We start from the raw sequence: 27,053 nt of genomic DNA on the forward strand, positions 1-27,053 counted from the left end.
ATGACCTTTGACCTGACCCCTGTAAAATGTTCCCCAGGTAATGAGATTTGTTGTCACTGAGTGTGAGCCCCTACACCCCTTACAGATATCGAGATAAGGCAAAATAGATTTTACCCCCTTAATGACCTTTGACCCCAATTCTGTGTGCAAGGTATGGGCACTGGGTAAAGCCGATGCACATGTGTAAGTGACGTCATTGTGCTATGTAATATGTGGCAGAAGAAGCATTTTGAAGGTATTTGATTATATACCGGTAATGCCCCCTTAATGACCTTTGACCCCAATTCTGTTTGCACCCTATGGGCATTGGATATAGCCGATACATATGTGCAAGTTATGTAATTGTAGGGTGTAACATGTAGGAGGAGAAGCATTTTGAAATTAATTGCCAGAAAGAAAGAAAGAAAGACTAGTGGCAAATGGTGGTCATAGACCACAAACCTAGCTGGGGCATGTTGGTGTTTTGGAGGTATCTGACCCCGGCAAAATGTTCCAAAAATGTTCCCCTGGTCATCGAGGTTTATTTTCACAAAATTTGAGCCCCGTACTCTTTACAGATGTCCAGAAAATGCAATTCTAAGATTGGACCCCAGATAACCCCTGCACAGTATTCCAAAATGTTCCCCTGGTCATTAAGTTTTGTTGTCAAAGAGTTTGAGCCCTGTACTTACAGATACCCAGAAAATGCGTTTCGAAAAATTTGACCTCTGCATGAGCTTTGACCTGACCCCTGAAAAATGTTTCCCTGGTCATGAGATTTGTTGTCACTAGTGCGTTTGAGCCCCATACCCCTTACCAAGGGTGAAAATAAGAGAGCTTGAACCAGGGGCCACTTTGGCAAAAAAATGGTCCCTGGTTCACCAAGATTGGAAGGATCCAGGGGCCATTTCCACTTAAGAGGGTCAATAAAAATAAAGATGTCCTGGATGAGTAAAATTAAGCACTTGTTGCTTTGAATTTAGTTCACTATCCAGGGGGCTAGTTTTGTGAGAAAAGTGTCCCCTGGTCAACTACAATTGAGATAGAACCAGGGGCCATTTCAGAGCTTCTGGGGGCCAAACGGCTCCCATCACCCACTTAATTTCACCCTTGCCCCTTACAGATATCCAGAAAATCAAATTATGAGATTTGACCCCAGATAACCTTTGACCTGGCCCCTGCAAAGTGTTCCAAAATGTTCCCCTGATCATTAAGTTTGTTCTCACCAAGTTTGAACCCTGTACCCCTAACAGTCAATTTTGAGTTTCCGTCACATAATTTCTGAAAACAAGTGAGGTAACTTTTTCATTATTCATTATTCATTATTTGTCTGCCTTTCATTATATGACCAACACGCATGTAAAATGTGTTGTTATTTGCTGCTCACTCACTTGAAGATGGATGTTTAGCCCAAATGAGATTCAAAAGTATATTACAAAGATTGACAGCAAAATGTATGTTTTGATTTTGATTTTTCCACAAAAAATAAAGGGATATTCATAATTCTTTTTGCAAATATAACCAGTTTTCATTGGTATTTTTTGGAAAATCACAATAATGAATTCAAGTGAGGGTCAGAAAATGAAGTGAGGGCGGTGACGGAAACTCAAAGTCGACTTTCCTTGGCCTTAGATAGCAAACACATAAATGTATCAATGTGGCCAAAATCTTGTGGCCACATGTGGATAAATACTACATGATGAAACATGAGGACACAGACACTCACACATTTGTTAATATATCAGCTATATCTTTTTTTCTTTCTTCATTTTATAATAAAGGGTTAATATTATGCAATCACAGCACAAAAGTTTATAAAGCCCCAGCTGATAGGATACTGTTTCACCCCGCTGACCCCATATGACCTTCGACCCCAGTTGACCTGTTGGATGACCTTTGACATTAACTAATTACCGGTAATTAATTTAATTAATTTATATATTTATTTATTTTACTGACTACTCTTTCTTTCTTCCTTCATTTAATGGGTTAATATAACCCTCCCCCAAGCCATTTGATTCATAGAGCAAGTGTAATTTACCCTACTCATACATACAACATTAGCAAAGTTATAGTTAGACTGCTTTGCATTCCCTTTTAAATAAAAATTCACACTCCTATGCCATTCCATGCATAAAACACATCCCCCACTGAGTGATTGCTCTGCCCAGAGAAAAAAGGTGTTTTTTCTCGGTGGCGTGGCTCTCAGGGGACAGCGATTTTCGGAGTGGGCTACCAAGATTTATAGCTGTTGGATCAGAAGAGAATACAGGGATGATAAATTAAAAAGGTATACTAAAGTAGACTAAGTTATAATCAATGAACTTTCAGATAGGAAACATAACTAAATATCCATTTGGCCAATACTATAATAACTAAAGACCAACTGGCACTTTGGATACATGATAACAGATGTTTTACTACTAAAGGCACATTCAAGAATTAATTTTAAGCTATTTAATAACTGCACTGTCCATACCAAGCTTAAATTAGCATGACCCGCCAACATGAAATAAGTACAGCTTGTCTGTACGCAGTACGATAATACTCAAACATATGAGGCCAGCACAAATAAGGAAGAAGAATTTACCACAACCATTTTGTCTCAGCATTTTGTACCACATTTTCCACCCCCTCCAAGTATTTAATTTATCATATTTATCAAATTGTTTTTTACCAACATTCTTTTTATGTACAATTGTACATGACTCAAGTATAATAATGTAATACACTTTAATATCATCCTTATCATCCTTTATACCCGGGCTTTAATATAATACACAAGTTTTAGCAATGATATGTTAAAACTTCAGCAAGTTATAACTGTGCCTTTAATGAAACCACTTCTCTGAAGTGTCAAGGGTTAACCATCTAACAGGTGATAAGAGATTTACTATATTCTGGGGTTGATAGCCAGAAATGCTCCCACAAAATGAGCACAAACTCGCCAGGGCACTATAGAAGATAGAGTCCATTATTAATTACAAAACACATTGTGGAGGAAATATATTTTGAAGACCAAAGCAAGGAGCCAACTTTATGCTCATTTTGTGAGAGCTGGTCATACTGAGTTACAACTTTCTGGTTCTGAACCCTCGATATGAAAGTTTAGATTACCCACGTTTGTCCCTTGCATGTGGAAAGCTATGATTCCTATCTACAAGGTGTCCTGAGGTGTCACAAAAAAAATTGCAGTAAGCAAAAACGGATAAATGCTTCAAATACTGTCTTTAACAGGTGGCTATTGAAAAATTTAGCCTTTGACCACAAACACTGTCCAATGACCATGCATCAGTGCAAGTTGTTATCAACATACTATGTTGCATGTAGCAGATATAAATTTTTAAAGCTTTTTTAAACTCTGACCGGAAATGACCCCTTAACTAACTTTAACCCCAATTCTGTGTGCACCCTTTAGACACTGGGTATAGCCGATACATATATGCAGGTGACGTCATTGTGCTATGTAATTTGTGGCACAAGAAGCATTTTACAGGTATTTGGTTTTATACCAGTAATGCCCTCTTAATGACCTTTGACCTCAATTCTGTGTGCACCCTATAAACACTGGATATAGCCGATTCTTATGTGCAAGTGACGCCATTGTAGGATGTTGTATGTAGGAAGAAAACAATTTTAGCTCAATTCACATTTTTGGCTTATTTGACCCCTCAGTGACATTTAACCCATTAAAAGTCAGGTGACATGTATGGTTGTGGTCAATGATGCTTGTGACCAAGTTAGGTCAAAATTGGCCGAAGCATGTCTGAAAAAAAAAAAAAAATGTGCATTTTGTTGCCAGAAAGAAGAATCGGATAGCATAAGAATACCTAGCGGTGGGGTGTAAACCCCCCAGCTAGGTAAAGAAAGATCCGATAGCAAAACAGTACCTAGCTCGGGGGGTTGAAAACCCCCCAGCTAGGTAAAGAAGAAGAAGAGAAAACTTTTTCTCGGGTGCAGTTTTGAACCCCGACCCTCGGGTGCCACGCCTGTGCACTGGCCTGCCTTGCCACTGGGGTGTAGCTGCACTGGCCTGCCTTTGCCACGGGGTGTAGCTTGGCCGCCAAGCTTTCCGTCACCATATGACTGTTCGCATGATGATGCAATCCCATCACATGGGATACTTGCTTGTGCCTACTCTTTTTGAATTGAGCTTTTTTATGTTTGGTATGGTTAGAGTTAAGAATGTCCAACGCACTCATCCTATGGACCTTTTCAAACACCATTTGGAAATCATCGGAAATGAGATCACATGGACTTTGAGCAACCAATCACAAACGAGTATGTCAGGCTAAAAACTTCTCAGTGAGCCTAATTTAAGGGGTCAAATTGACGGACAGTAAATGTAGTGAATCATGGTACAGTACCCTTTTGAGCAAAAATGCAGCTTATTATAGCCAATGTCAATATGGGTGCATCAGGTAAAATATGTTTCTAACATCTCATCAGCTAATTGGTTTTTCACATGATAGTAATGGCAAGAAACGACCAAATGTTTGTCATTTTTCACCATTTAGATTTTTTTGGAAATGACAATAAAATATGCATCACCTCTTCCACAAGTCAATCTCTTACACAAGACATACCACCACAGGTTGATTGTTTATTCTATAGTATATTATTACTCCAGAATCCTTGGCAAAAGTACCTCTCTAATTCATAATTGACTGTGTGAAAGTACATTGTGGTTATGATGCCTGATTATATATTGAAACTTCGCACTGTACATGATGCTGAAGAGCTAGGTACTTTTTCTGTGTGCACTTTCAGGAAAATTATTTCATGCTCCGGGTTCAATGGGAATGAATCGTAAAGAGTCGGTTTGAAAAGGTCTATTTAATGGTGCACAAAGGCACATCACTGAGGTTCATGACAAAAGGTGCACACATATATTTTTTGTGACTTTTTTAATGCTTTATATTTCAGTCTACACTAACAAGTAGGCCTATAAGACAATATAGTAGTTGGTAGATGATTGGAGAATTCACTCTTAAAAAAGGTTCCAAATGGGTTCTAAAGTAGGTCTCCTAGGAGAACCCTCAAACTTGACTTGAATCCTCAAAAAGTTCCTGAAAATTCAAGAACCCTGTAAGAGAACCAATAAAATATTCTTCAGAGTGACCAAAGATCTTTTTTTCATAAAGAACCCATTTGGAACCATATTTCTTCCATGAGTGCTCAGTCAAGAAGAAAACTGCAACCTCCTCCTTTAATGGCTAATCTTTACATCTATTGACTTGTTTGAGAAAAACTGTTGGGTCATAGTCTGGCTTTTCCCGCCAAAAATGTGTCAATAATTTACATGAATTATACAAGTTCATTGGGGTATTCCACTTGAAATCCACACACCCCCTGTGGACAATTTCACTGCCATCTTAATTCCAATTGCATTTTATGTACACTCCAGCTAAAAATTTTGCTTGTTTTATGTTGAATTCCAGTTTTAAAATATTGTTAAAATTGTTAAAATTTGCACAATTTGGCCTAAAATTTGGTGGAATTCCAAATTCTTCTACACACTTTTTATGGATGAACACAGTTGGATCTGCCATTTAAATGGTTGAATTGGGATGAATTTTTAAATGTAGCGTAATTTTAGTGTGCTAGGGTCGATGTAGATGAATGCACAGGATTGGGCAAAAGACACCTGATTGTAAAACATAGCCACAAATCTTCTTCAGTGGGTATGCGGATTTCAAATGGAATAGCCCATGTCAGCCAAATAAACCAGGGACCATCTATCATCCTGGAAAAATAACAAATATAACAAAGCTAAATATTACTATGATGCTAGAAGCTGTGGACAACTCCCAAAGAGCTTAAATAGATGAAAAACAACTTAAGGGGGTACCCCTTGCCAATTTGATGCCTATTTTTGCATTTTTCTCAAAAATTATAGCGCATTTGATACAAGTAAGATATTTATATTATAGGGGCAAGGACTACAACTACTGCACTGAAAATTCAGCAACTCAAGGCAAGTAGTTATTGATTTATTGATCAAATACTGGGTTTCCCTCATTTTTTACTGTAACTCCACAACTGTTGTCTGTGCTGAAACAAAATTTCCAGTGCAGTAGTTGTGGTCCTTGCCCTTATAATATACATATCTTACTTGTCACCAATGCACTATAATTTTTTTAGAAAAATACAAAAATAGGCACAAAATTGAGCAGGGGTGTAGTACCCCCTTAAATGATGCAAATTGGCAAGGCATTTCTTGGCAGTTGAAGTCATTTTAGACAGATGGAGAGTGCACAGGGAATTCTTCAGGCTTTTTAGGTCTTTTTGGATGTGTATTAGAAGATAATGCCTCAGACTAGCTGGCATTGGATACTGAATGAATCACAGTCATGTCTAGAACAGAACATTGAACTACTAGACTGTTCCATTTAAGATCCACATACCCCATGTAAGGGATGCCACTGCCCTTTCCCGCTCGATGTCAGGCCTTCGGCTCAAAGGTCTTTAATGCACGAAGACTTAACTAGAATTTGTTTGTTTAGGCTATTTTATTTTGATGCTCTACTTGCTACACATCCAGATTCTCATTCACGGTTTACCGCCGCACCAGATTACCTCCACGGCTACACCTGGTGTAGCCCTGAAGCTACACCTTAATAGAGCTACTCTGAAGCTACTTCGAAGTAGCTACACCTTAGCAAACCCTTAGTGGATGCACCATATCAGAGCTACTTCGCTGTTACTCCATCCATTGTCTAGAAGCCAACTCCGGTGCTACACTAGTGCCAACTTCTGGATACGCCATATCGGAGCTACTCCAAAGGTACTCTTAAGAAGCTACTCTGATGTACATCTGATAGCTGTCAGCCACGAGCCAACCCTGGAGTAACACTGAAGTCAGCTCCGGTGTACAACCGCAGCCAAACGGGTCATTGACGGCAGCGGTAAACAACTCACCTAACGCGTGTCGGCGCGTGCGTTTGTGCGCGCATACCTAGCTATTTTTAGCAAAGCGAACGTTTGTTGTTTTGATTAATTGATTGACCATGTTTGCACGCTTGCATAGGGCGTCATGACGGAGCGAGAATCACTTGCCGATGTCACGGAGACATTTCGTTTCTCTTTAGTGGTTGTTTCCTTTGTAGAAACTTGTTCTTTTGTTTAACGACAGTACCAGTACGACTTCTTCTCAATTTGTTTTTAAAATCATTTTCAATCATTATTTAATTTTGTGTTCTTTGTTATGTTTTTAGTTTTGCTAACTTGAGATGCTTGTGTGACGTTGTTTTCCTGTGTGCATACTGCGGTTCGCGGTTCCACTTTCTCATGTTGTTTGTTTATTTACCGTACCTGGGTTTATTCATCATTTTACTCATCATTTATACTTCTTGAATTTCTTGTTTTTACGCTGTTTTCCTAACATTTTGCAATCGCATTGCTTTACTGTTGCAAAGGCGTGGCCCTAGGCCTATAATACACCTTCTTGCAATACAGTTTGGTTTTGATTCGTTTGGCTAGGCCTTAGGCCTACTATAGTCTTTCATCTTTCATTGATGTTATTCACAGTTTTCATATTTTTTACTTGGTTGTTATTCATCTTTTAATTTGACTTACCTGTTTGATATGTGTTTTTTTTCGTTTGTTTGAGTAGGCATATTTTTTTTTTTTTTTTTTTACATTTTTCTTTGCTTATTATACTTGAATGATTGGTCACTTATTTATTAAAAAGTAAATATTTAAATAAGTTACTACACAATTAAAAAGTAAATTAATAATAAATATAAAACTAATAATAAATTTAATAAAAGCGTAAAAGTGGGGTCCTAAAATAAATATTAGCTATAAAATGACAAATCATTCAAGTACAATATGCAAAGAAAATGCTTAAAAACATGCAAATGCAGGCCTACTCAAACAAATGAAAAAACATGTAAGCAAACAGGTAATCAAATCAAAAAGCTATTCATTTTTAGGCCTAATACACATGTTTACTTATTTACTTTCTTATTTGTGTAGTTTTTACTTGTTAATTTAATTAGGCCTACCTATTATTTTATTTACTTGTTTATTCATTGATAAATTTATTTATTCAGTTATTTACTTCATTAATTTTACTTGCTTATTTCTGAACTTGTTTATGTATTTTGTAGGCCTATTTACTTGTTTACTATTTTCTATTATTAATTTATTATACTATTAACATATATTTGAAAAATAATATAAAAAAGAAAGAAAGAAAGAACAAAAATCCCTAATATATCCTAATAAAAGCATACAATAAAGCTAAATTGAGAAAAATAGCATTCAATCTGGCAACAGATCATCACGCATTTTTTTTACGGAGTACCTCTAGAGGTACTCCGCTATAGTCTGTCTCTACGGGAGGTACACCGTGGAAAACCGGATAGGAGTAGTCCACGGATTTTTGACTCGCGTTACGGTACACCGCTACAGAGTAGCCCTGGGGGTAATCCGGAGTAGCTCCAGTGAGAAATTGGATGTGTAGCCATAGGCTGCAACATATAAAGTAGGCCCCCTACTTAAGTTTTGAGATATTTTCTGAAAATATTAAGAGCTATCTCAAGAACCACTGAACCAATACTAGGCTTGTTTGTATTCATTTAATGCTGTTTTCATGCTGTTTTCAAATATGGTCATGAAAATTAAATTTTAGAATTAAAAAAAAATGTTTGAAACTTGTCTTCTGCAGTAGACACCTCTTGGAGAGACTTAAGATTCAGAAGAAAACCATGAAAATTGTTTAAATCCATATGGATTTCACACAATTTGCCCCTACTTAGGGAAATTTTATTTGAAATTTTTTTTATCTTTCATGCTTTTTCCATTATTTTGGATGGAAATGATTGAATCTTGAATGACTAAAACTATTGAATTTGGTTTAATTTCCAAAGTCTTCCTCAAATGGGGATGTAGTTTTCTAAATGGAATAGCTCATAATTTTTGCAAGGCACAATAATAGTAATTATCATGAAGGGTGTGGCACACAGTGTCATCGCCCCGATATCTTCATGGCAGAAATCGCCATGATGGTAGATCGAATCCACTTGTTCTTCAATAGCCACACATTTTGTTTCGACCTGTTTAATAGTTTAAAGATGCATAATGGGCCAAGGAACATCTGACTATAAAGGCTATAATTTGACAATAGCTTGGTGACTGACCTCTGTAGATCTAAGTGAGCCTGGTATCTTAATCAAGGTTTCCGTTCCATTTTACAGGGTACCAACGTCAGCTGACATACAAGCGATATGATGGCTCCTACAGTGCCTTTGGTGAGAGTGATTCATCTGGTAGTATGTGGCTTACAGCTTTTGTTCTCAAGTCTTTCGCCCAATCCCGCGCATTCATCTACATCGACCCCAGGGAATTGGAGGAGTGTAAGCATTGGATCGTTTCACAGCAAGAAGTTGACGGGAGCTTTCCTCCAATTGGAAGAGTTCTTAATAAGGATATACAAGTATGTATTGCACCCATGAGAATTTGACTTTGGGTGGGGTGTGGGTGGGGGTCACTCAAATTGCTACCCTAAATGGCGTAACTGTCAACATTTCGTATCCTAAATGGCTATAACTATTTCCTTCTTAAAAAGCATATTGTCACATTTTGAAAAGCCCAAGGTGGGAAAATGCCTTCTCATCATGCCCCCACTGATATTTCATGTGAAAATTCATGTATATAATATTCTTGTCATTTCAGGGTGGTGTACAAGGCAAGGTGTCTCTTACCGCCTATGTTCTTGTAGCACTCCTGGAGGCTGGGTTAGAGACTATGGAGGAGGAACGAGCTGTGACCATCGCACAACAATTCCTCGAAGACAACATCGAGACGGTTTCTGATCCATATACAGCTGCATTAGTGGCATATGCACTGACTGTGCAGAGTAGTATATTTGCACCATTTGCAGTCAGGATACTCTCTAATCTGGCCATCAGAAAAGGTAAGTATTTCACTATGTTGTCATTTCCCTTAAAGAATATGCCGTTTTCACTGATTCTTAATGTCAATATTGACATGATTTGTGTACAGCTAGCAGACTTTGCTACTATACCGAATAGGGGGTTACATGTCTTAATGCGCTGTTGAATTGTGTGATTTTGTCTTGGACTGCAATCAACTATGAAAGTGATATCACACATTGCTTGTAACACATTCTTATAGATACTGGAGACTATGTGAGCTTATGTGGTTATAGCTGTCGGAGACTTAACCATTCAATGCTTAATACTACTAATACTAGCAGAGAGCATCCACAGCAAGGCTTGAGATTGCAGTCTGTGTTTCATTATTTTTCAGAGGGATTCACATACTGTAGACTAAGTGGTGAGCCATTGGATACTTTACCATTCTATATGCTGGACAGCATCACCAGCAAGGTTGAGATTATGCTTTGTCCTTCATCTTTATTCATGTAAATTTTTTCTTAATTTTCTTTTAGAGGGTTTAACATACTGGAGACTAAGTGGTCAGCCATTGGATACATTACCATTCTATATGATGGACACTAACATAGAACAATCAGTTTCATCAGCAGAAGTTGAGATGACAGCATACGCACTGTTGACGTACACAGCAATGGGAGATATTGCTTACTCGTTACCAATCGTGAAATGGCTGACACAGCAGAGAAACTCTCTGGGTGGATTCTCATCAACACAGGTACATGTAATTCTGTATGGTGAATAGATTATTAAAGCATCATGCAGAGATATTTTGTAAAAAAAACCTATTCTTGGAGTGTCAATTGGCCTACCGTAGTTTGATTTGGTAGTGGAACATCTATACCAATACACATGTTTAATAGGTCTCCATCTGCAGGGGTGGCGCTGGGGGCAGATTTTTCTTGTTCCTCCAGTTATCAGGACAAAAAACAAAACAAAACAGAAAATCATCTATTTGAGGCCAAAATTACCCAATCATCAGCTTCCCCCTTACCATTTCATAGGTATGTTAAAACACAGAAAAACTCATTGCAAGTGACTCAGGAGTCTTGGTAACCTGAAATATTCAAATAATTTCCTATTAAAATTGATTTTCTCTTATTTTTCCCCCACAGGATACTTGTGTAGCTCTACAAGCTCTATCTGAATATGCAACATTGGCGTACGTAGGCCATGTCAATCTGAATATCTCTTTGGCCTACAGTGATATGACAAGTCTTGTGGAACAGTATTATCATCTCAATGATGAGAACAGTCAAATACTCCAAGTCATAGAGGTAAATATTTGTTAGTAGACGGTAAATGTTGGCAAAATTATCACATGTTTTACCCTATATTTAAAGCTCCACATTTTTTGCTGAGGAGGACACCCTCAAAAATTTTTTTAATTAAGGGTTTTACTCGATTGTAATGTACTTTAGTAAACAAAGGTCCTCTGCAAAAATCAATACTTACGGGTTGTAGTTATGTCAAAATCCGAGATTTTGAATAAACCCGTATTAATAAGACGGTTTATTATTACGATGGAAACATTAGTCAAACACGTATGCGATGTTCATAACACAGTATGTACATGGTGTGCGGGCCACAACAACGGATCGCACCGTATTAGGACCGCCGAGTAACACGCATTCGCTGGTAGTAAATTCCAATTTTCTTTGCTTTACCTCACTTGTTCGCTCAGAATTAAAAGGGACATACTTTTCTGACAGTAAAAGCTAACATTTTATTGAAAAGAAATGCTAATCTATTTTTATAAAAATGTTACAATATGGCTTTAGATTCGCTCATGTGGAAATTTGCATTTGAAATTATCCTGGACAAAATAACTTACTGCTGATTATCCTGGCTGCAATGGTTATTCTAGGTGTAGGCGGATGAGGGTACTGCATCTGTACAATGCTGCATCCCTTAATCATATTTATTATGTGATTAGAAATGTACCAATGCATGGGTACTCATCATTTTGAGACACCCTGTATTATCACGAGTTCAATAATGACTTTGTTCATCATTCTTTTAACAGATTCCAGTGCTGTCTAAAACCCTATTCCTTGGTGCATATGGTGAAGGATGTGGTCTTATGCAGGTAAAATATGTTTACATTTAAGTAGTATTGATTTGATTACATGAATACAAAACCCACCCAAGTCCATACTTGGCCCAATTGAGTTAAGCATGGGAAATTGTTGCTTATACATAGGCCTATCATATGTATAAAAGTTGAACCCAAATCCCCCCTCTACATGCGTCTATTATGTGAAATACAGCATGCATTGTATACATACATACAGCATGTATGTATACCCAGCATGTATGATACACATTTGTTTTTTAGTTTTCTCACAATCAATTTCCATGTCTTGTGTGGGTTTTGTATTCAGGGTATTCATTTGTTTTGAAGTTTACTTATTTTTCTCAACATTACACTTTTTCACACTTTTTTATACTTGTATATGTTTCATAATTTCATTAATATGAAAGAAAGCACACTCTTTCCACTTATATTTCTTGTAGATATTTGGTTATGTTTAACATTATCATTTTGGAAATGCTAATACACATTTTGTTAATACTTAGTTTTACTTTGGCAAATGTGTTGCACAGAAGCCACATGGGTTTTTAATCTAACAAAATTTCCTTGATTTGGTTTTGGCTAATTTTTTGTAAATAATCAAAAAAAAAAAAGAGAATGTTGTTGAAGCTGCTTTTACACAAATGACCTTTGACATGCAGGTTCAGTGCTCTATATGCCCATTTGGAGCTACCCAGCCCTATAATGGCTGAAGTCAATGACTATGTGTTTTTTTGGACACATGGATATGTGTATTTGAAAGTGCATATGTGACCAACTCCAACAAAACCAGGAACAAGTTGCCAGACATGTTTTTGAGTTATAGGCCTTTAAAGATGACATTCCCATTAAAAAAATCATATGGAATTCTTAATTTCATGGTATTTGTCTGTGGGACTAAGTGGACTTTCAAATCCTTGAAAGTACTTATTAAAGAGAGGTTTATTTAATAAATAAATAACAGTTGAACTATGATAATTAATCCCTATTCAAACCTGTGTAAGGCAGGAAACTAATTGGCCCATTACTCAGAATAGCAATTTGGCAAAAATATCAAGGTATCATTTACAAAATCATCCATATCTTGAAAAGTATTGATGCTATTTATATAATTTTGGTATAATTTTAGAGCTTATTGTCTAGTGCTTACATTTTCAATCAAATCATGAAATGTCAAAAATGCGATTTGTTCTTGGTTTTGTCAGAGCGTGTCACATATATGAAGTTGATTAATTTTGATTGATTTTTATAACCTTCTCTAGATTGATGTAAATTACAACATTCCTGACCCAACCAACAAGCCCTCCTTCAAACTCAATGTCAATCTCCTTGAAGAAGAAGACTTACAGGCAGAAGATATCTTCCCTCCTGGTAGGAAACGTCGCGGTGTCGGGTGATGAAATCAGCAATGAGGTGACCGGTATTGAGCAATATAAAGTTGTTATTGAAACCTGTACAAGGTAAGATTGATGTATAATCATATTTGGGTAAATTAATCATAATGAACCATGAGGGTACTTTGTCCTTTGGAGGGGATGTTAAGTTAGCCATCGGTTCCATATCAGGGATGTAATCAGTAATGAGGTGACCAATATTAATGCTCTGCATGCTATAGCATAAAAGTCCAAGTTTAGAGATATTTACTCAAAATATCAAGAGCTATCTTAAGAACCACTGAACCAATACTAGACTTGTTTGTACTCATTTTAATGCATTCTTCATGCTGATTCCAATATATTCATTAAAAGTTGAAATTCTGAAATTGTTTTAATTTCTTTAAAAAATATTGAAAATTGTCATCTGCAGTTGACACTTGTGTGGAGAGTGCTTCATAATTATGAAATTTCACATTTTTGTTCTTTGCTAAATCTTGCAAGATTGTAGGATTTCCCGCTTTACAAAAAGAAGCATAAATATGGAAGTGTCACATACAAGTATAAGCATGGTGAAGATTTTGATTTTGTTATGTTTCAGGTGGCTCCATGCAGGCTCATCAAATATGGCCGTAGTAGAGGTGTCACTGTTATCTGGTTTCACAGCAGGAGTAGAAAGTTTGGAAAGGGTAAGTTACTATTTCATTGTTTGGAAGGATTCCCAGGTACGTGGCCAAGCACTTCATATCAACATCTAAAGGTGGGTGACCAGCTGATAGAAATCCTCAAAATTTTGTTTTGGACATTGGAAGAAAGCTCATATTTTTCTTATAACCCAGTTAAAGGTAGGTGATCCAATTTTTTGATGTTGTGTTTTCTATCATACCTTGGGCTTTTCCACTTAAAATCCACACTCCCCCTGTAGAAGATTTAGGAAATATCTTCCACATGGGGAGTATGGATTTCAAACAGAATGAACACACAAGGCAGTATAATTTAAAACTCGCCCTCCCTCGATAGAAGATTCAGGTTGAATCTTTCTCAAAGGGTGTATGAAATTCAAATAGAGCTGCCTAATGTGTTCATTCCATTTGAAATTCATACTCCCCTGTGGAAGATATTTCTTAAATCTTCCACAGGGGTAGTGTGGATTTTAAATGGAAAAGCCCATTGAGGCCTACCAGTAAAACAAAACTGTTTCCAACCCGTCAGTTGTGTTGCTCCAGCAATTTTGATGTTTTGTCAGTAAATTTACATACCAGTTGTCAAGGGCAGGTGTGTGTACAGACACTGATGCAAAAAAGTCTTAGACACTTTGCAATTACTTTTCTTCATCAATTTTACCCTTTTTTCAGGTTTTGTTAGACAAGCATTCAAAGGTCAAGCGATATGAGTTGAAAGGTCGTAAGGTCATCCTGTACTTTGACGAGATACCAAGTCAGTGCATGACATGCATCAGATTTGATGCTTACAGGGAACATGCTGTGGGGAAATTGTCATCTGTGCCTGTTAAAGTGTATGACTACTATGAACCACGTAAGTAAATAGAAATTTCTTTTTCATATGTGTAACCAGTGCACAAAATGTGCTGTTCCATTTGGAATACATCCCCTATTCTGTCGGTCCAACATCCGGGCTATCTCTAGTCTCGGGGCCCAAACTGCATGTGGCTCACGGTTTGTTATGAACAACAGAAACCGGCTGTGAAGGAGGCTACATAGCGATGTTGTTGGAGTGACATTCAATTTCGGGGAAAAACGACACTCGACCATGGAATTTAAGTTTAAGTTTGTCAGTATATAAACGATAAATCAAGTAAGTTTCTTCCAATCTGAAGACTTAGAAACGGTTTTGTTTGATTCCACTGACTATTTGCAATCGAAATTTACATAACACCAATGACAGAAATCATCAACAAAAATCGAATCAGGGACTTTTTTTTACGCGACCGTGAGTCGCATCATCAACCGGAAGTGACTTGCCACGGACCGACAGAATAGAAGACATGACATTAATCTATCTCCCATACAGGGGTGTAAATTTCAAATGGAGTCACCCAATCAGGTACTTCCGTAAGATTATGGTCATGATTTCCATAGGGGGTGTATGGATTTTACCTGGAATAGCCTAATAAGCCAAAATCTTCAAGGGCTATTTGGGCCCTTGGGTTTGATATCTGTGGGCCCTCGTCAATTTACACAGGCCCAAACTCAATTGTAAATTTGTAATGTTACACTGGTCCACTTTTTGTGACACTTTGCAAGATGGCGGAGAGAATATCCCATGACTAGTGACACAGGTCAAGAGCTTAAATTGACACGGTACTATAAAAGACAGCCACATGGGCCAATCAGTGGTTCACATCAGCTTTGGAACAATAAGAGTGAAGAGGTACAGTAAAGCATCAGACACAAGTAATAAGATGCTTATACACATGTCACTTGTATGACCCACCCTAGGACCCCCGGGGGATGTGCGTCATGGTTGGGTCATTTACCAACCAATTAGTGACGCAGGGTACGGTCATTTACTCAATATAAAGCGTCACAACATACCCCGAGGGTGCGTCAGTGTCAGTCACTTTACCTAGGTGCGCAATGGTTAGGTGCATCAGTGTCAGTCAAAATACCTAAATGGTGAGTCAAATTTGCGTCATGAGGACAGTCATAATCCCAAACATGTGCGTCACAATTTTGACGAGGGGCTCAGTCATTGTCTGCAAATGTCCGTCATTGTTTAGACGCACATGTGGGTCATGGTATAGTTAAATCCGACGCACCTTTGTAAAGTGACTCACCACCCCTGGGGGTCATGGGGTGGGTCATACAAGTGACACATGTATTATGCACTCTTGAAGGACCATTGGTGCACTGTTGTCAGATATTAAATTGACTACTCCATCTGGTAGGCTATTCCAAACGTGAACTGCAGCGTAGATGAAGGCCCTGCCAGTAGATATAGTTCTAGAAACTGGTACTATGAGAGCTTTTATTTGTTTTTGTTTGTTTTATTTCTTTAACCTGGGACACTCAATCAGTTGAAAACTTTTTTGTTGTTTTATAGTATGCAATATCAATGTTTACCCCATCAATGGCAGGGAGGTGCTAATTAAACAGCAATGATCTATATATAATGATTTAATGAACTTCAACTGTTTATCAAATTTGATCTATATATTAGATTTTGAAGCCATCAAGTTTTACAACGTGAGCAGAGAGAGTCCCTTGAGTGGAGAGTTATGTGAAGATGATAGAGAATGCAATCAAGTAGAAGACCAGGATATGGTTCCTGCACCCCCTGCTCTACAACCACCAGGTAAACAAATAAACAAACAAACAAACAAACAAACAAATAGAAGATCAGGATATGGTTCCTGTACCCCCTGCTGTACAACCACCAGGTAAACAAACAAACAAAATAAACAAACAAATAGAAGACCAGGATATGGTTCCTGTACCACCTGCTGTACAACCACCAGGTAAACAAATAAACAAACAAACAAATAGAAGACCAGGATATGGTACCTGCACCACCTGCTGTACAGACAATGAGGCAAATAAACACATATTACAGAATTATTATACACAAGTGCTCTAGAAATTCTATGTCATTTTTTGACACAGAGAACAGCCTGGCTCCTCTTTTGATTCTAGTATACAGAGCACAATCTTCAACAATCAAAATTTGGAAGGCTATTTAGCATAACAAAAGGTTAGTTTTTTGATAGATGCACAAGTTCTGTGGGACATGGAAATAAGTAATTTTTCTGACACATTGGTGTGTCAATGGTATGTCACAAACAGACATGGAAATGGACACAAGCAAGAAATCTGTAATAAATCAGAAACAATCTGTTGTCTGCCAAAATGAACAAGCAAACAAATATGCAAGCACATTAAAAACCCAGAAACAAGCACATTCAAACAATCAGAGAAACAGACATATTCAAACACAATGAACTAGTATCAGTGGCGTAGATTTCTTTTTGACAATGGGAGGGGGGGGATGGGGTTGGAAAATATTTCTTGAAGTAAGTGAATGCAGCACCTTTTGGTGATAGAATACGTTTTTGGCAAAATTTTGCCATATTGAAGCTAAAGTGGTGAAATATGGTGCAAAAATGGAATAAATTTGTGGGAAGTGCAAAAAATTTGGCACTTTTGGGGCTAAAATGGCCAAATTTGAAGTTATAATTTGGACAGAAACCCACACACATATGTCAATATTGGGGAGAAGATTGTATGGTCCATCTCCCTGACAAAATATTGGGGGATTTATCCCCATTCCCCCGGGGATCTACACCTATGACTAGTATACAAATATTGATGTTTATGAGTACAATGGTAAGAATATTTTCATTGAATGGTCATGAAAATTTATAAATCTGAAATTTCGAAATCGTGAAGTTTTCTATAAACTTGTCGTCTGCAGTCGACACCCACATGTAGAGAGTTAAGTAAGAAGCGTTTCGGAACCTGTTGCCTTACAAAATAAAATAAAGAAGCAAGCAAACAAGCACATTCAAATACAACCAATTAGACAAAAATCCGGGGGTACTCAGTACAAATGACCATACGGGACGTGCATGCAAACATGGGTAGCATTTTCAGCCTTCTGGTAATGAATGACCCCTTTTTCAAAGCCTATTTTGGTATATGAATGGGTCCTTTTTTCAAATTTTCTCAATTTTTTCGGAAAACAGCCCAATTTTTCCTTAATCTAGCCAAAATTTTCAAAAAACTAAGACAATTTTGGGTCAATTCGGCCGAAAATTTTGACTTTTGGTATAATAATGGGTCCCAATTTCTTGAAAAATTGGTATATTTATGGGTCTACTTCCAAAATCTCAGCGGCACGTCCCTACCAAAACCAAACTTGAGTACCCCCCCGGGACAAAAATACACTAACCTTTCGGTCTTTCAATCTTCCTTAGGTAATCCGCTAGAGGATCTCTTACTCAACCCCAACGTAGAGCAGTGTAACTCACTAGATGGTGACTGCATCACACCAGCTGATATGGTCCAGTGTCTGTGTGAGAGGACGTGTCTATACGGAGGCTCCAAAGTGTGTGGTAGCGACGGAATCATCTACGAGAACTACTGTATGCTAGAAGTAGCAGCTTGTCAGATGAACATGGTTATAAGAACTATGCCATTCAATTACTGCCCAGGTAAGCCATACGTATAGTGATAGGTTCACTGAGGAACAGGGACGTGGGGCGGCCATCACAAATTTGGGGTGGCCAAATTACAAATAGATGCCCTTAATATAGATATAAAGAAAAACATTACAAATTTCTCAAAAAGTACAGCGGTCATGGCATCCCTGATCACCCTGCTTGCTATGGCCCTGCTGAGGAAAATGACAGAGAATTATTGTGATAATTACTGTGTACTACAGGTAGCAGCTGGTCAGATAAGTACAATGTAAGAACAGTTATTTTTAGTTATTGCTCCTGGAAAATCATACTGATTAATGGGAGGGTTGGACAAAAGGGATCTTTTACTCCCAATTTTGCATGAAAACTGGTTGAAATTCAAGTTGATGAAAAATCTTTGAAAAGAAAAAGCATAATCATTTTAAGAGCTCATACTGCTCAGTGTGGGGGGAGGGGTTCTCTGATTTTCTTGGTAAATATCTTGTAAATGTTTATCTCTGGAGTTCACTGATTATAGCTTTGATTGGTTGATGTGAAAATAAAGTATTTCAAAAAATCTTTATATTTAACAATTTTAGCAGCTTCATGACGAAAAAGTATAGCAAAAATTTGATAAGAAAATTCAGATCATAACCGATATATCAATTTTTCTCAATTCGAGATATAGGCAAATACAACTGGTCCAATATAAAGAATATAATAAGAAAATTGTGCATGCTACTTTTGATCATAGTTCCAAAATGCTATTGTGGAATTATTTCAAGCCATCTTATAATATGAAATTGGTTCATTTTTTTCAAACCTAATTTATTGGCATATTTGTAATGCTTTAAGTCCCAACTTGCACCTAAATGGAATCAGCCAAATATGTTGAGTTTGTAGGTCAACAGACCAAAGTTGGACATAAAGTCATAATTCATGAAATTTTGACTTTATGTTCCCCTATAGAGCTGCATGTTAAATGGCCAAAATAACCAGTACGGTTTCTTTCACTTCACCTTGTTATTTCAGCTCAAAATGAACAGAAACCCTTCCCAACAATTCCGCATTTTGAGTACAGACTAACAATTTAAAATTTGAAGGAAATCGTACATTAAAATTTGAAGGAAATCGTACATTAAGGCTTTAATTTAATAGGTGTCAATTTAAAGCTAGTATTATGTCAGATGTTGTTGCATGATCTTAACTCAAAAAGTTTGAAAATTGCGTTAGTGTTTTTGCATCTAGTGCTGCAAATATTGTTGCTTTTTAACAAAATTGTAATATCAAAATGATGTTGTAACATCTTATCTTTCAGAACCACCAGAGGTTACGACCATGGAAACGCCACAATATCCAGATGTAGATTTAGGCTCTGGCTCTGATGAGTGGACCGAGTGGCCGCCAAGTTTACCAGGTACTGCCGAGAGTATAGTCCATCCAACACTACCCCCAGCACCAGGGAATTTCCCATCTGAACCCATGATCAACTCGGATGCACCGGTAGTAAAGAATCCAGAGCTTCCAGATGTGTCAGGACTACCATCGGATGTTACGTTACCACCCCTGCCTTCTATAGAATATCTGAAGACTTTGTTCAATATGAATAAGACTCTTCATGAAGCACAGGGGATTATAAATAAACAAATTACAGATGAAGAAACAGATGGTGTGAATGTTGACACAAATGAACAGATGCAAAAACTTCTTGAAGATTTGGTTCTGCCATCTACAACGCAAGTTGTGCAAGAAGCAGCTAACAGTAATGAACAAGAAATAGCAGACAATAGTAAATTACCTGTAGATTTACCAGATTTTGATATAAATACAAATACAAGCTCACAAACTGAAGTGATTAATAATGCTGATCAGCAAGTTGATCAAGATGTTGTAAGGGATCCTTCAAGAACAGAGATGAAGGACCCTATAGCACAAGTTGCAGCCACAAATGAGACTTTGACACAAGATACAGAACATACCGTGAATGAGAATCAAAACGAAAAGGTAATTAACGGAAATTTAAAAGCATGGCTTGCTGCTAGGCATGATGGGAATGTGCATGATAAATCGGCCAATGAAGTTGTCAGTGTGGAAGTCGAAGAAGATAACCCGACGGAGGCGATGGCTGCAGATCAGGTGACGGATCACATGGGTGATCATGTGACGAGTAACTTGAAAGATCGTGTTACTGCTACTGCTGATGTAACTAGTACTGATGCTGTGCGGACGCAAACCACAAATGATGTGTTAAAAGAAGAAAAAGGAGATACTACTCCGGTTGAAAGTGTTCCAAGTGATAAAGACAAACAATCAAATATAACCAATACTCAAGATGTTGATCCAAATCTCGATGGCGTCAAAAGCACAGAACCTGTACCCGTTCAACCAACAGAACATCATGATGTAGACCACAAAGACCAGTTACAAAGATCCAGGAATCAATCTCAGGAACAGTCCGCCGGCAAACAACAAAACTACACTCAAGATCGGGAAGAAGATAACCCGATCCTCGTGCTACCAGAATGTGACGATCAAGATCAACAACATCAGCATCAAATAAATACACCTACCAATGATCCAGATTTGCAGAACAGTAATAATAAAGAGATGTTGGATAAACAAACAGTACTGTTGCAAGAGAAACAAGATGGTGGCACTAGTAAGACACAAAGTCTGGATGACGAACAGATACCTGTTACGCAGACGCAGGACATTGAAGATGTGCAGTCAGAAAACAAGACTATTATAGAGGTTAAAGATGGTGTCTCTAAGAAGGATGAGGAGGAGGTGCAAACCATACCAAGTGATGCAGAAGTGAATGAAGATGGTGCATCAGTGGATGTTACAGAACCTTTGAAGCATGCAGGAGGTAATATTTTTCATCGATGGGCAGGAAAAAACCTCCTTTGTTTCATTGGCCCCTGAACATGTTTAAAGCAAAACCTCCTTTGTAAACTTTTGGCAGTTTTGTTTTAAACATGTTCAGGGGCCACAATCACATAGGAGGTTTATCCTGCCAAATGATGATTTGTAGTTGTTATTCGCTGTCGTAGTGTGACGTCAAAATTGATCATTGCCAAGTCATCTGGTTCACACTGTGTTCTGAACCACAGTCGAAATGATCACAATGCAAACTCAAGTGGGTTGTGAACAGGTGTGCAAACCAAGCATGAACCAGTGACTAAGGTATGACGTATGCATTATGACAGTGAATATTTCTGTCCTTTCCATCTGTCTGTCTGTCTGTTGCTCTTGTCTGTCTGACTCTCTCTCTTTCTCTTTCTCCTTCACATAAAAAAATCATCTATCATGACTGACTTCCAAGCATGTAGGAGGGAATTTATTTATAATTGCAATTGATTTAACTTGGAAGAGCATGTGTTATTTAGATTGCCAAAATGTGAAAAGCAAAACATCAGCCCTCTCAAACCTGGAGGGACAGGAGATGCGACCCTGCCTATAGGCAAGCAAGAGTTCCCTGCAGCCATTTTGTGTCAAATTAAGTGCATGGCATGCTATTTGTATGGGTGAAATACCAAAAGCTACAGAATACACTCTATACAATACTTGGATGAAACGGTTGCAGGGATACCACCGGAGGGAGGGGGGGACATGCAACTTTAATTTTTATACGGGTGTGCGGCACAGAGCTCTGAACTTTGTGAATTGAGAACTGATTGTCTGGCAAAATTGTGGCTTCTAAATGAAATTTCAACATTATTACTTTCTCTAGTGCACTAAAATTGGACCAAATTATAGGCCATTAGGCTGTTGAGCAGAGATATTCTAAATTGTTCCAAATTTGAGATAAAGAGTTAAATTTTCAAGAGTTTAGCTTAAAGTGAAGCTGAAGAACTGGCTTCTCAACTGCCGGAAAGCCTGAAAAAGGGACCCTCAATTGCCACACATACAGCTCAACTGATCATACTTTTCCTACATTCAACCTTGCATGATTTTTGAGTTGACACATTCATGAAAATAACTATAGATACTTGACAGACCATAGTAGCCCAGTTCTGAACCTTTTCATTGATCATTCATAACAATAGGTATCTGATGGATCAGTGAAGATAAGAAGGGATTATAATATATCCGTAACCTTGATATATAGTACATCTGGAGGAAAAAGTGCAATGGACATGTTTTCATTTTATGTTTCAAATATCCCGCGCATGAAAATTGAGTATTTAACCCAAAATGGAAAATTTATTGGAAATCTGTTTAACAGATGTTTTTGACATCTTTTTCTGCACTGTATTATACCTAAATTAAGAAATTTGATAAATATTCAAAGAAAATATAGGTAATCCAAACAATTTTTTTTAAACACATTTTGGGGCAAAAAAGGAAAAATAAGCAAAAATATCAAAATCTGTTTTAACAGCTTCATTCATCAAGTCATAACAAACGGCCTACATGCTTAATTTCTAATAAAATATTGAAATTGTGAAAAATATAGGTATTTATTGATTTTCATGTTTTTTCTTGCAAATATGCTAATAATATGCAAATTATGAAATTGCAAAATAAAGTTTCTACATAGCATACATCTTTCAAGTGTGATGTTCAAAATGACAGACATCAAAAAGAGATTCGATGAAATGTAAAGGTGTAGTAACAATTTTGGCATGGACTGTCTGGTTAGGCAAAGTCAGTAAGTTGAGCTGTACCCATACCACTTTTACATGTGAGTGCCCTCCCCCACCTGATACCACCTCATCTGGACGCTTATCCCCCTACTCTAAAATCTGTACAATCTGCCCCTAACCCCTCTGCTCATTCTAACTCTAATCCAACCTCAAACCTATGTTCTAACAGCTGTGATGTAGAACAAAGCAAGGGGTGGTAAAGAGCTTTGGAATAAAAGTTGTCTTTTTGTTTTAATATCCATAGGGCCAACAGTAAAGCCATCAACATCAGTACCAGAAAAAGTAAGTGCTGTAACTATGATAACTCTTATTGATTGTTTCTTGCTATCATCATGCAACATGAGATTGAATGTTTGCTTGGAAAATGATGAAAACCTTAAAAAATGTGATGTTGGCTGAAACAACCGTAATTGGGAGCTGAATATTAATTTATTACATGATAAGGAATTCAAAATATTGAGCAAATAATGTGAAATGAACCAAAATTGGAGACAAAAATAAAGAGAAATTCTTATTCAGTGGGAGTGCATGGTCTAGTTCGTAGACACATAATCTGATTGGACATTTGCATGATTTTAGGTGTCGTCTGTCAGACTGTTGACAATCATACATCATGAGTATAATGATAATGTGTAACATGCTTGTGTAGAGGTGCGCACTTATAACATGTTATATGTGTAGACCTAGTGCGTAATACCTGCACATGCTTGCAGTACGCACAACGGAAGATGTACAGTTGTAAACAAGTTATGTTCATTTCAGAATAAGGGGAGTTTTTATGACAATTATTTAATTTTTGCTCAATAAAATAGTTTATATAGTTATTAAAATAATATTTAAACAGTCTAAGAAAAAGAAAATATTAATGCGCCATATGCGCAATTAAGAAGAAAAAAAAGAATAAGAATAAATGACATGAATTTTTGTTTTTTACTATCCTCTACTGTGTATAGATGACAGCAGGTTCAATATTTTATCATATGTGACTCCTCGGCACAACTGAGCCCGGATGTCGCCAGTGCCACTATTGAGATATGCTCCATCGAACTTAACAATAAACAATAGGAAACAAAGGATTTATTGACTGTTTTATTGATTTTTCACTACTTAAATGTCAAGTACTATAGACATGATATACATCATTTTAAAGCTAATTTCAAGCAGAATATTTTGGTTGAATATCTCAAAAATGATGATTGGCGACTTCAGGGCTCAGTTGTGCCGAGGGGTCACATATGGGATACCAGCAGCGCAGCAGCCACTACTCAAAATATTGGACCTTCCTGTCATCTATCAGGTACTGTATTAGAATTGTGTATATTGATCTTCTACATACTTTTACATACACTTTGAATGTCATCCCTTGTTTCTTATTTTCATGAACAGATGGATACAAAATTTGTTGGGACCACCGAAGTACCAAAGTCTGGGATTAGTCATGTACATACTGCACAAATGTCAGAAAGGAAGGATAACCATACAGAATCATCCAATCAGAGTGGTGGAGATTTGAAACCGACCAGTCAAACATCAGGTTGTGCTGACAAAAATGTAAAACCAACCAATCAGAATGATGCAAACATTCCGCCAACCAATCAGGTTATAGAAAGCAGGGAAGGCAATGTTACAGAATCGTCCAATCAGGGTCAAGAAGAATCGGCCAATCACACGTCAGACTTGAAACAAAATGATACAAAGTTATCCAATCAGGATCCAGCATTACAAATGAATGATTCTTTGCCTTCAGAACCTCCCTCAGATAATTTGAATGATATCAAAACAGAAAATGTGAGCAACACAGACATATCTATTGAAACAACAAGTCCACCTATTAAAGAAACTGATATGGGGAGTAAAGAGGAACATGTGAATCACCAAAGTGGTCTTCAAGTGGAATTTAATGCGGGTAGTCACAATCTTTTAAATAGCCCGCTGACGGATCTGGATACGATGGTAAATGATCAAGCTATTGCGGAGAGGATGAAGAACATGTTATCGATGAAGAAAAACTTTTGAAACAAAAAAGAGGGCAGAGATGAGAACAGAGCTTGTGCTTGGTTTGGCAATATTGAACAGTCTTTTAATAATGTATAGACTTTCATATTTATAATATTATATATGAGGCTGGATAATTATATAAACTATTGGGCTATTCCAATTGAATTCCATATGCCCCCTGTGGAAGGCATGAACTTATTCTTCCACACAAGGAGTGAGAATTTCAAATGGGGTTACCTGAATTGGTGACTCTATTTGAAATCTACACCCCTTGTGTGGGAGGTTACATCATGTCTTCCATAGGGGGTGTGTGGATTTCATCTGGAATAGACCATTAAAATATTTCCGTCAGATTATATTTGTATTGGGTTCATTATTGTTAAAGATATTTAATTTGAAACAAAAAAATGTATTGGCATACTTATGTTGTGTAGAGTGTACATACATCCAGAATTTGTAACGGTAGTTTTGAAATTATATCAAATACTACCGGTTATTTTTCCACTTGTTTCGCTCAATTGTGTTTAAGGTACCAGTAGACATGTGTGGACAGAATATAATTGGGAAGACCATTCTGAGTTCAGTTATGTGTATACATACAGCTGCAAGGCTTTTCAGGGATGTCTTTTTGCTTGTTTATACTTTGCACTCTGTATCATACCATAGAATTCCATCTACAAGCATATATATGCCTTTAAATGAGGAATTTTTTGACAAAAGAGATGAAAGGCAGATCTCATCAAAAACATTTGGGAGTTTCAACTACTTGTATATTACTGATACAGGTGGCTGTATAAACATGTTTTATTGTAAGACCAATCTGTTTTAATGTTTTAGTGGAGAGTGTCTGCCTTTTGTCTCTTTCATAAAAAAAACCCGTTCATTTAGAGGCATTATATGCTTATAGATGGAATATTACGGTATGTTATCTACCATTACCGGCCAACACCAATCCAAGTCGATAACAACCAGCATGTTTATGCTAAAGCTTACGGTGTGTTCTGTTAATACTGGCCTGCTATCAGTGTGCTGTATGACTAAATCAGGGGTTCTCAATGGGCAGACTGTGGGCCAGATCTGGCCTGCCAACCAATTGTGGTTGGCCTTTGAACAGCTTTGAAATGTTCACTAGGTGTAGTTGGCCCTCAACCACAGATCTTTGATGTAAGTTTGGCCCTCTGTGGCCCGCGAGAATCCTGCAGTAAGTGTTGGTAAGCGAATTAATCATTCCATTTCAGATCGTCTTGATCTTATACTGAGTAGCTGTTTGTCAAAACCGTGTTATGCATGAATTCTCTTGAATTAGAGAACAGGGATCGGAGGACATTGTTAACTAACCTCATACTTATCACACTGAATAAATACATTTTATTGCTAAATAATTGATCTTATTTGGCATTATGCTGAAATTGCATCAATATGTTCAACTTAACCTAATGAGACCTGCTCTCAAAAAATGAGCGTAAAGTTGCCAGGAAAGGACAGGAAAACAAAGGAATTCTTCTTTGAAATATTGACTTTTGAACACCTAGTAAGAGAACAATCCTGGCAGGTTATGTTTTAAAGCATATGATCTAGAGATTATGAATCTGACCATAACTAAAAAAAGGTTTGCAACTTTCCTCTCATTTTGTGGGAACAGGTCTCACGAGATGCATGTAAGCCACTTACCAGCCCTCTCTTATGTATATTGTTGAATTGTTCATTTATATCCAAAAGTTTTTGACATCACCAAGAAGGAAAAGAACTATATTGATGAAATTTTGTCAGTGTAATCACTGGTCCTTATGTACATTATGGTCCAAAAATGGTCTCATAAGTATGTTGAATTTTTTACAGGTGGCGCTATGATGGGCAGTAGGCGCATAACCTTTTCATGATAAGATCCTCCACTTTCTTGAGTTTCTTCACTGTGGCCGC

At 37.3% G+C, this 27,053-nt stretch overlaps 1 protein-coding gene across 1 annotated transcript in view; it reads left to right on the forward strand.

The window, feature by feature from the left end:
* The window catches only part of LOC140141912 (C3 and PZP-like alpha-2-macroglobulin domain-containing protein 8), a 113,209-nt gene extending 87,521 nt beyond the window's left edge, over window positions 1–25,688 (forward strand). Inside the window, 14 exon segments of the mRNA XM_072163792.1 lie at window positions 9,183–9,421; window positions 9,661–9,901; window positions 10,400–10,620; window positions 11,018–11,179; window positions 11,929–11,991; window positions 13,239–13,358; window positions 13,360–13,436; window positions 13,951–14,038; window positions 14,705–14,885; window positions 16,530–16,664; window positions 18,283–18,519; window positions 19,805–21,355; window positions 23,380–23,417; window positions 24,522–25,688. Coding sequence (XP_072019893.1) covers window positions 9,183–9,421; window positions 9,661–9,901; window positions 10,400–10,620; window positions 11,018–11,179; window positions 11,929–11,991; window positions 13,239–13,358; window positions 13,360–13,436; window positions 13,951–14,038; window positions 14,705–14,885; window positions 16,530–16,664; window positions 18,283–18,519; window positions 19,805–21,355; window positions 23,380–23,417; window positions 24,522–25,151 — 3,983 coding nt within the window. The 3' untranslated portion in view covers window positions 25,152–25,688.
* The last annotated feature ends 1,365 nt before the right edge of the window (window positions 25,689–27,053 follow it).

Source organism: Amphiura filiformis, chromosome 20 (genome assembly GCF_039555335.1).
Source record: "Amphiura filiformis chromosome 20, Afil_fr2py, whole genome shotgun sequence".
In the NCBI taxonomy this organism is placed as follows: domain Eukaryota; kingdom Metazoa; phylum Echinodermata; class Ophiuroidea; order Amphilepidida; family Amphiuridae; genus Amphiura; species Amphiura filiformis.